Source organism: Propithecus coquereli, unplaced genomic scaffold, assembly GCF_000956105.1.
Source record: "Propithecus coquereli isolate 6110/MARCELLA unplaced genomic scaffold, Pcoq_1.0 Scaffold77, whole genome shotgun sequence".
In the NCBI taxonomy this organism is placed as follows: Eukaryota; Metazoa; Chordata; class Mammalia; order Primates; family Indriidae; genus Propithecus; species Propithecus coquereli.
The window spans coordinates 5310025-5320246 of record NW_012153840.1 but is presented as its reverse complement, the minus strand read 5'-3'; the positions used below and the strand labels follow the sequence as shown (position 1 = coordinate 5320246).

At 44.4% G+C, this 10222-nt stretch overlaps 1 protein-coding gene across 1 annotated transcript in view; it reads left to right on the top strand.

Annotated features, from left to right (window-relative positions):
* The first annotated feature begins 6749 nt into the window (after positions 1-6749).
* The window catches only part of TARDBP (TAR DNA binding protein), an 8028-nt gene continuing 4555 nt past the window's right edge, over positions 6750-10222 (top strand). The window contains exons 1-3 of the mRNA XM_012662565.1: positions 6750-6839; positions 7780-8033; positions 9356-9519. Coding sequence (XP_012518019.1) covers positions 7796-8033; positions 9356-9519 — 402 coding nt within the window. The 5' untranslated portion in view covers positions 6750-6839; positions 7780-7795. The remainder of the gene's footprint in view (positions 6840-7779; positions 8034-9355; positions 9520-10222) is intronic.

Sequence of the window (10222 nt, the reverse complement as noted above, 5' to 3'; positions counted from 1 at the left end):
CTGAGGCAGAAGGATTGCTTGAGCCCAGGAGTTTGAGGTTGCTGTGAGCTAGGCTGACGCCACGGCAATCACTCTAGCCCGGGCAACAACGCGAGACTCTGTCTCAAAAAAAAATAAAATAAATAAAATAAAAATGTTGATCTGTATAAGCAGAAAAAAAAAAGGTAAAAACCCAGCCAGGCATGGTGGCTCCTGCCTGTGGTTCCAGCTACTTGGGAGGTTGAGGTGGAAGGATCACCTAAGCCCGGGAGTTTAAGACTAGACTGGGCAACATATCAAGACCCCATTTCAAGTGTGAACTAAAATAAAATCTTAAGGCTCACCCCCCACTGGCTGACTGAATGGACCCCTTCTTGGCTGAGGGGATATCCTAGAACTAAATTGCCTGCCACAAGGAGGGAGGTCAGTCATACCTCATCATGCCCCCTCCCTTCTTGGGGACATCCTTTGTAACCCATTAACAGGCCTAAGCTATGCAAGACAAACCTGAAGGTCCCCAGTTTACACAAGTATATGTCTGCTGACTTGTCTCTGATTAACAGCTCTTTGTCTTAAAACATTCCAAGCCTTTAGACAAAGCTTCCTATCTTTAGCCAATTACAAGTCAAAGAATCTTTAAACCTACCTATAACCTATAAGCCCTGCCCTCCCTTGAGATGGCCCACCTTTTCAGGCCAAACCAATGTATGCCTCCCATGTATTGATTTATGACTTTACCTCTAACCCCTGTCTCCCTGAAATGTATAACACCAAACTGTAACCCAGTCACACTGAGTCCACTTGCTCAAGGCTTCTTGGGCATGGCTCCGGGTCATGGTCCTCAAAATTGGCTCAGAATAAATCTCCTTAAAATTATTTTACAGAGTTTGGCTTCTTTTACGTTAACACAAGAAAAAAAAAAACCCTAGCACTCTGGGAGGCCCAGGTGGAAAGGATCACTTGAGCTCAGGAGTTTGAGACCAGCCTGAGCAAGAGTGAGACCCTGCCTCTACTAAAAATAGAAAAATTAGCCCGGCATTGTGGCCTGCGCCTGTAGTCCCAGATACTCGGGAGGCTGAGGCAGGAAGATCGCTTGAATCCAGGAGTCTGAGGTTGCAGTGAGCCACTGCACTCCACCTGGGGTGATAAATTGAGACTCTGTCTCCAAAAAAAAAAAAAAAGAGAAAGAAAATCAATAGATATTTTCTAAAATGGATGAATCAAAATGTTATAAGATAGATTTATTATTTTTAAAATGTAGATAAATCTGTAAGAAAAAACTGAAAAAGTGGTTACCTATGAAAGGGATATAGAGGGGTTGAGAAAACAAGGAACTGCAGTTTTTTTGTTATTGGTTTTTTGCAGTAATTGGCTTTTTACAAAAATGATTTTTAAAACCTAAGATCTAGGCCAAATAGTGGCATTTAGGAGGAACTGTGTTTCATTTCTAGTTGATGAAGGAAAGTTCTTTACAAAAGAATGTAGAAAGAATGCCAATATTTTAAAATTTGCTATTTGGCAACCCCCAGTGAAGTCACTGAACCGGGCAAGGATCATCAGTGGACGTTAAGACCACTAGATGCGAGATTGGAGGGAAGTGGGAATTCACCCCGAGCCATAGTCGCATCTAGAGATAGCCTGCAAACTGCAAAGGGGGATCATACCTTTTCTGTGCAGAGATCTGGGAGTCACAATCCTAACCAAGAGATGAAACTTAGCGTCCCTGAAAGTGAGACAACCAGGCATTGCATGTCTCCTGATGGGTGTAGTAGGACATTCAGGGCTTTCCCCAAGATGTGTTCTGGCCTTCACGTTTAACCTGAATCATGTGTATCTCAGACCTGGTGGATAATGATGAACTGAAAGCCGTAGTGGAAGCGAATTCATCTGAACATACACGTGATTTAGTAGCAAGGTTTGACGTTACTATTCCAACAATATTGGACCATTTGAAACAAATCAGCAAGGTAAAGAAGCAAGATAGATGGGTACTGCATGAATTAAACAAGCATCAGAAGAGAAATTGTCTCGAAGCTTGCCTTTCTTTGCTGTCACGACATAAAATCAAATGATTTGTACACTGTGTTATGACGTGTGATGAAAAATGGATCCTTTTTGACAATCATAGGCGTTCAGCACAATGGTTGGATAAAGAAGAAGTGCCGAAACACGGTCCAAAAGCGAATATTCATCAAAAAAAAGCTAGTGGTGTGCGTTTGGTGGTCCAGCGCTGGTATTATCCACTACAGCTTCATGAAACCTGATCAATTGATTACAGCGGATGTCTACTGCAACCAATTGAACGAATGATGAGGATGCTTGTGATTAAGCAGCCAAGATTGGTCAACAGAGACAGGCCAATTCTCTTACAAGACAATGCTCAACCACATGTCACACAAACAACGCTGCTCAGACTATAGAGGCTGGACTCGGAAACTCTCATCCACTGTATTCAACAGATCTTACACCAACTGACTACCACTTCTTCCAGGCTTTGGATCACTTCTTGTAAGGAAAAATATTCAATTCTCAGCAAGCTGTAGAAAACGCCTTTCGTGATTTCATTGCCACTAACTCTCTAGGCCTCTTCGCTGCTGGCATAAACGAGCTACCGTTAAGATGGCAAAACTGTGTCAATAGTTTAGGCGCATATTTTGATTAATTGTACTGCCTCTTGTTTGAGATATAATAAACACTTTTGATTTGGAATTGGACATTTTGTATTAATGACCTAATAGAAAGTTTTTAAAAAATGTTGAAAAAAGGCCGGGCACGGTGGTTCATGCCTGTAATCGTAGCACTCTGGGAGGCCAAGGCGGGAGGATCACTCAAGGTCGGGAGTTCAAGACCAGCCTGAGCAAGAGCGAGACCCCATCTCTACTAAAAAATAGAAAGAAATGATCTGGACAACTAAAAATATATATATAAAAAAATTTTCCGGGCATGGTGGCGCATGCCTGTAGTTCCAGCTACTCAGGAGGCTGAGGCAGGAGGATCGCTTGAGCCCAGGAATTGGAGGCTGATGCCACAGCACTCTAGCCCAGGCAACAGAGCAAGACTCTGTCTCAAAAAAAAAAAAAATGTTGAAAAAATAATGGAATTAGAAAATCACCATTTTGCAATTATCCTAGTAATAACTAATTCGGTAAGACTCATCAATAGATCCTAAAATGACTGGGTAAAAATTTGAAGACAAGCAGGATATTTATGTAGTCTCAGTGGATCTACGTATTGATTATTAGTTCCAAAAGGGGAAAATGGTAACGTTACAGTGAAGAATACCAGCAGACACCACTGTAAGCAGAGATCAAGGTTAACATCATTGGTAAGGGACCAACAGACAGCACGTGCCTCCTGCGTGATATACAAGGATGCAGCATCGCTTCAGTGGTCTCCTTGCCAAACACTTACAACCTGAATCAAATCATGAGGGAACATCGGACAAACCCAAATTGAGGTACATTCCACAAAACAAACAGGCCTGAACTCTTCAAAAGTGGCAGTGTTGGTTGGGTGTGGTGGCTCATGCCCATGAGCCTAGCACTTTGGGAGGCCAAGGTGGGAGGATCGCTTGAGGCCAGGAGTTTGAGGCTGCAGTGAGCTGTGATCATGCCACTGCACTCCAGCCTGGGTGACAGAGTTAGATCCCATCTCAAACAAAAAAAAAATTTCCTGAATTTGATAGTAGTACTGTGAGTGTGTAAGAGAATGTCTTTGTCCTTAGGAAAGACAAGCTGAAGTATTTAAAGGGAAAGGAGGGACCATAGGTCTGCCACTACCTCTCAAAATGGATATGCAAATACTTCCAGGTACATATTATTTTCTATGTCTAGAGCGGGAGTGATAAAGCGAATGCAATCAGTTGGTGAATGTGGACGAAGGACACAAAGGAGTTCTTTATACTGTTCTTGCAGCTCTATCGTAAAGATTAAATCGTTTCAGAGTAAAACAGTTTTTATTTAAATCTAAGTTAGAACAGTTGGGAATCTCAGCTTAAAGTCAGTATTGTTAAAAATTTTAAAAATGAAGAAAAAAAGAAAAAAAAGAATAGCTGGGGAGGCAGCTTCTCATTTTGGCAGGAGCCAAAAACACGAACATTAAAAGGAAATTAAATCTCGATAAAGGTGCCTTTACTTAAATAACCTGAGTACCGTGGTATTTCTCTCAGTTGTCAGGGACACTTGCAGAGTTCCTCCGGTTTACCTTGCAGAGCTGACAGAGCTGGAGAATTCAAGGGAGGCGCCAGAGGGGAGGAGGCACACCCCAAGTGACCTGGTCGCAAACTGGGCCTGCTCCCAGACTCTCTGGTTCTCTGCCCAGGGCCCTTTCTTTCCAGCTGAGACCTGGCCTCCTTACGCTGCATCCTGCATCCTTAAGAAGCAAGCCAGCTACCCAGGGCGCTGCTGGGGACCTGCCCCCAGACCCTCAGCCTCTGTCCAGCACTGGCATTCCCCTGACTTGTGCCTCCTGGCATCGTTTCCTGTTCTCTGTTGGGCTCCCCACCTGTCCCTACCCCCACGTGGATTATATACCTCACCTACATTACACGCTTTCATTTTTTGTGTGTACCTTTAACTGCAGGTCAGCATAGTGCAGGTAAATCCTAAGGGCTCGGTACACTCATTCTGATCCATTGCCTTCAGAAAGCGTTTAATAAATGTCCAAAAGACAGGAGATGTTTTTGGCCCTCTCTCTGATAATGGACAGGCTGAATGTGTAAAGGGTGTAAACAACAAGCAAACAAACCAACCAAGAGAACTTACCAAACACTATATTTCAAACAACTTCTGACAATCAGTGCTGATTCTGAGAACTTTGGACAATCAGCACTGTGAAGCTGAAACCCAGAGATGAATTCACACAGGAGTGGGAGGATCTGTGGTCCAGCCTCGCTCTGGCCTTATTCTTTTCCTGATTGAGTTACTTACCGTCTTCAAGATTGCGTTTGCTGGTCTTCCCAGCTCGCCTGCAAGCTTCTGAAGGGCAGGCACCTGTGTGACCTTTCCCTGGAACCTTCTGCACACCCAGCTCTGCACCTAAGATGCCACAGTACTGGGACAGCAATTTATAGGCTGGGCGACATCCTTGGGCAAGTCTGTGACCTCAGGCCAGTCACACGGCCTCTGAGCTTTGGTTTCTTTCTTCTTCTACAAAATGCAGATAATAAAATTGACTTCTCCCCCAAAGTAGTTGAGCGGATTAATTGAAATGACACAGGCCTCTGCAGTTATCCAGTGCTTCACAATGTTCGTGCCCATCAGGGGCCATGTGTCTAGTGTCGTCCCCTGTGCAGGGCCACTCTTGGGGGTGGGTAAAGGCCACTCACTATATCTGCCTCCAGTCTTCCTCCCTCATCCCTTCGAATAGGTTCAGGCATAATCTGGTTAATATGAACAGCAGGCATAAGAGACGGACTTGCAGGACTTAACTATTTTTCCCTAGAAGGCTGTAAGAAGCAGAGGGCAGACTGTGCCTGGGTTCAAATCCCGCCTCCACCACTTACTGGTCACAAGAGCTTGGGCAGGGTTACTCTGTGCCTCACAATAGTATGCACCTACCTTACAGGGTTGTGAGGATGAAATGAGTTAATGCATATAAAAGTACTTGAGTCTGTGTAAACCTTTGTTATTACTGCGTTTCATTGAATTGATATATGTACATACTAAGAAATTTAAATTGTTGCCAAGTAAACTATGACACGTCATCAACTGGAACTGGAACTGAAATTACATACTGACTTCAGAAATTTGAAACAAAAACTGTGTCTTAAAATATGACAGTACAGTATTATTATTATTAGAGGGTTAGAGCTGAACATGCTGGTATTTCGTGCCGTGGGAGTCAAATCCCAAGTCTACCATGTATTCCTTGGTGACCTTATGCAAGATACCTAACCCAGCTATGTCTCAGTTTCCTCACCTGCACAATGAGGATAGTATCAATAGTACCTACCACACAAGACTGTTGGGGCAATTATTTAATTTAATTTAATTAATTTATTTTAGAGATGCGGTCTCTGTCATCCAGGCTGGAGTGCAGCGATGCAATCATAGTTCATTGTAAGCTGAACTCCTGACCTCAGTCGATCCTCCTGCCTCAGTCTCCCGAGTAGCTGGGACTACTGGCGCGCGGGTCACCAAGTCTGGCCTGTTAGGGCAATTCAGTATGTGAGTACTTAGCACCTGGCACATAATAGCGCTATTATTGCTATTATTTAGAACAAAGTTACTGTTTCCAAGTTTAGAGGTTGGCTAGCTGAGCGCGGAGAGGACGCACTGAGTGGCTTTTGGAGAAAGGGCTGAGGCCTCCCCATCGCTCCCAACTCTGGGAAAGTCAGGAGGGCACGGTACCCCCCAGCCCAGCACCCCCGAGCCCAGCCCCCGCATGGCCCCGCCCCCATGGGCCAGCCCCGCATGGCCCGGCCCGTCCCCGCCCCACCCTTTCTGGCCGCTACTCTCGCGCACTTTCAAAGTACGCGAGCTCGGACAGGGACCCGGGACCGGCGGTTGGTCAGGCGAAACCATCTGCTGCGTTACGTGGGGGGAGTTAAGAGCCTGTGCAGCCATATTTTTTTCAACCTTTAGCTTTTCAGGCCCAGATCGTGGTCTTGTTTTAGCCTTCGACTTGTCTCTGCAGCTCAAGTTCCCAGGAGGGAGGCCAACTCCCTGGGGAGAAGGTTATTTTGGCTCCGTGAGGCGCACTCCCCCTATTGATGGGGACCCGGTGGGCGGGCACGACGGCCGGCGGGGGGAGGAGGCGGCCCTAGCGCCATTTTGTGGGGACGAAGCGCTGGCTGGCCTGCTTTTGGATCCCTTGCTGCTTTGGTTTGCCTATCGGGCTTCCTAGCAGCGGCCTAGCGGGTGAGTCGCGAACGCTTCTCACGGAGGACGCCCCGGTTGCCCCGGCTCCTGTATTGGGGCGGCCCAACGGGGGCATAGCGGCTTCGGCCCCCGCCCCGGGAAGGGAGCAGTGAGGTCGGGCCTGCCTTGTGCTGTCCGAGCGGGCTCGCGCGGGAGCGTCGTTAGGGCTTCGCGCGGGGCGGCACCCGGCGCCGAAGCAGGGACACTGGGCCGGCGGTGCAGCCCAGACTCAGGCGGAGGATTGGGCTGGCCTCCGGGCCCGGGCAGTGCTTCTGCCTTCGGGACTTTGCACTGTGGGGGACACTGCCAGCTCAGGCCTTGTACCCCTGCGGCCCCACCCCGGGCCGCGCTGAAAAACTCCCTGGGCCGTCACGTGCTGGCTTCTGGGAGGTGGCGGCCGCCTTATGAAGGACCTGTCGCTGCAGTCCTCGTGGCTAAAGTTTGGAGAGCCCCCGGAAGTCCCAAAATGAGGAACAGAGAGAAACTTTCTCTTGTTCTTTACCTTTGGTTCACTGCTTCCAGTTTTCAAGATTCAGTTTATGCATCGCTTGCTTACTGCTTTGATCCATACACTCAAGTGTCTAACCAATTGAAGTTGTCCCCGGCTTTCAGAATTATTTGCTTCTTTCACGATTGTAGCAATAAAATAGTTACTTGTTTACTGTCTTTCTCTTGCTTACCCCCCTTGTAACCAGCATGCCACGTGGGACTTAGAGTTACAGTTTCAGCACTTGATGCTTAGTAAGCACGCACTAAATACTTATTGAATCAGTGAACCCTCCTTGCCTTTACTTCCTCATTTTTCAGGGGTAACCAGTATGTATAAGAATCCAATTTTCCCCGAAGTCAGAACAATAACATGGTGGTATTATGATATTAAATATAACGAAACAATTTATTTGACATGAATGTTGATCATTCTATTTCTTTTCCCTTTAAGAAAAAAATAAGAAAAGATGTCTGAATATATTCGGGTAACGGAAGATGAGAATGACGAACCCATTGAAATACCGTCAGAAGACGATGGGACGGTGCTGCTATCCACAGTTACAGCCCAGTTTCCAGGGGCATGTGGGCTGCGCTACAGGAATCCAGTGTCTCAATGTATGAGAGGTGTCCGACTGGTAGAAGGAATTCTGCATGCCCCTGATGCTGGTTGGGGGAATCTGGTATATGTTGTGAACTATCCCAAAGGTTTGTTACCATTTAGTTTTATAATAATGCTGAAGTATTGTCAAATTTGGTTTGTGTCTCATCCATAGATAGTGGCTTTTTTTTTTTTGAGACAGAGTCTCACTGTGTTGCCCAGGCTAGAGTGCCGTGGCGTCATCCTCGCTCACAGCAACCTCAAACTCCTGGGCTCAAGCGATCCTCTGCCTCAGCCTCCCGAGTAGCTGGGACTACAGGAATGCGCCACCATGCCCGGCTAATTTTTTTCTATATATATGTATTTTTAGTTGTCCAGATCATTTCTTTCTATTTTTTGGTAGAGACGGGGTCTCGCTCTTGCTCAGGCTGGTCTCGAACTCCTGACCTTGAGCGATCCACCCACCTTGGCCTCCCAGAGTGCTAGGATGACAGGCGAGCCACCGCGCCCGGCCTGGGGTTCTGGTCTTATTCTTCTTGATGCCTCTTATCACTGATGTTCTAAATGTAAGAAAAGGAAGCATGCAGATTCAGAAGTATGCGAAGGCAATAGGTACACAGCAGTATGAATATGTGCCAGTTGATATATCTGTGTTACTTTTATTATAACTTGATACTACAACAAGATCAGTCCATCACATTTGGTTAGTATGCAAAACATTGACTTAGAAGACTAGTACAATTTTAATTGTGTAAACTTAAGTTTTTGTAGTATGCTGTTTCTTGAGCCATTGGCCATAGATTTACCCAAATTTAAAATGTCGTTTAATTCCTCTCCTCTTCTAAGTAACCGAAGGTTAAGGCTTTTTAAAATAACCTAGAAGTTTTTTTGTATTATTACAAAGTTTAATGTTTAATGTTGTTGAAAGTTTAGAAAAGATAAAAAGAAAAATTAAAATCACTCTTAAATCTACAACTGGAGATAAAAGTTGCTGATTTTTTGGTATATAGCCTTTACATTATATAATAGGCATTTAAATAATTAAACATATTTAATAGCTACTAAGACAATATCGCAGTATTTTAAACGTGTTTTTTCCCTATTAATGTATTTTAAAAGTCAAAGTGAAATAGAGTTATTTTTGTTCTGATAAGCCTTTTGAGAGGGAGAACATACAATTGATTGTGATCTTGAGATATTAGAAAAGCAGTTGGGAATCCCTTAATTTGCACCAGAAAAGTACCTCACCCACTTATCCAAGCCTTTATTCTGTCCTTGAGAGCTACCATCATTTCTTGCCAAAAGTTTTCAGTGTCGTGTTGTTGTTAGAATCTCCTTTTTGCTTCTCATTTCTAGATATAGGAGGTAGTGTGTTTTTAAAGAACTGCTAAATGAAGATTTCTAAAAGGTTTCTGCTCATTTTGTTTAGATAACAAAAGAAAAATGGATGAGACAGATGCTTCATCAGCAGTGAAGGTGAAAAGAGCAGTCCAGAAAACATCTGATTTAATCGTGTTGGGTCTCCCATGGAAAACAACTGAACAGGATCTAAAGGAATATTTTAGTACCTTTGGTGAAGTTCTTATGGTGCAGGTAAACTTTGATTGCATTGAACGTTTTTCTTTACCAGTGAATGAGCATTCCTGTTACTTCAGCGGCACTGTCCTTCATATTCCACAGATGATACTTTTAATATTTGTTATATTTATACATAGGGGATGTTTAAAAAGAAATTTGGCTTAGATTGTTTATGCACGTACTATATATTTTTGCCTTTGATATTGTAAAATCCTACTGTGGCATGAAGGCTTAAGTAACATTAGCTGTTTTCTTTTTTTGTTGTTGTTTTTTAGAGACAGGGTCTGTTGCCTGGACTAGAGGGCTCTAGTGCAGTGGTGTCATCGTAGCTCACTGCAACCTCAAACTCCTGGGCTCAAGCGATGCTCCTGCCTCAGCCTCCCGAGTAGCTGGGACTACAGGCATGCGCCACCGTGCCCAGCTCAATTTTTTCTTTATATATTACATTGATGGGAGATCTTCAGCTTTTCCCATTTAATGAGTTAAGATTTGGAAACATTAAATCTAGTTTATCTTTGTGCTTGTCCTGAAATGTTCTGTTAAAATTTTATCATATAAATGAGTTTTACTTTACTGTTAACACAATATGGATTCAGTATTAACCCTCTTGTTTCTTTTACCCCAAGACTAACTTGACTTGGTTTAAGTTTTAATTAAGCCACTGTATCCAATTGAAGCCATTCAAATTGTATGTCAAAAAAAGCTCTGCGGCCGGGCA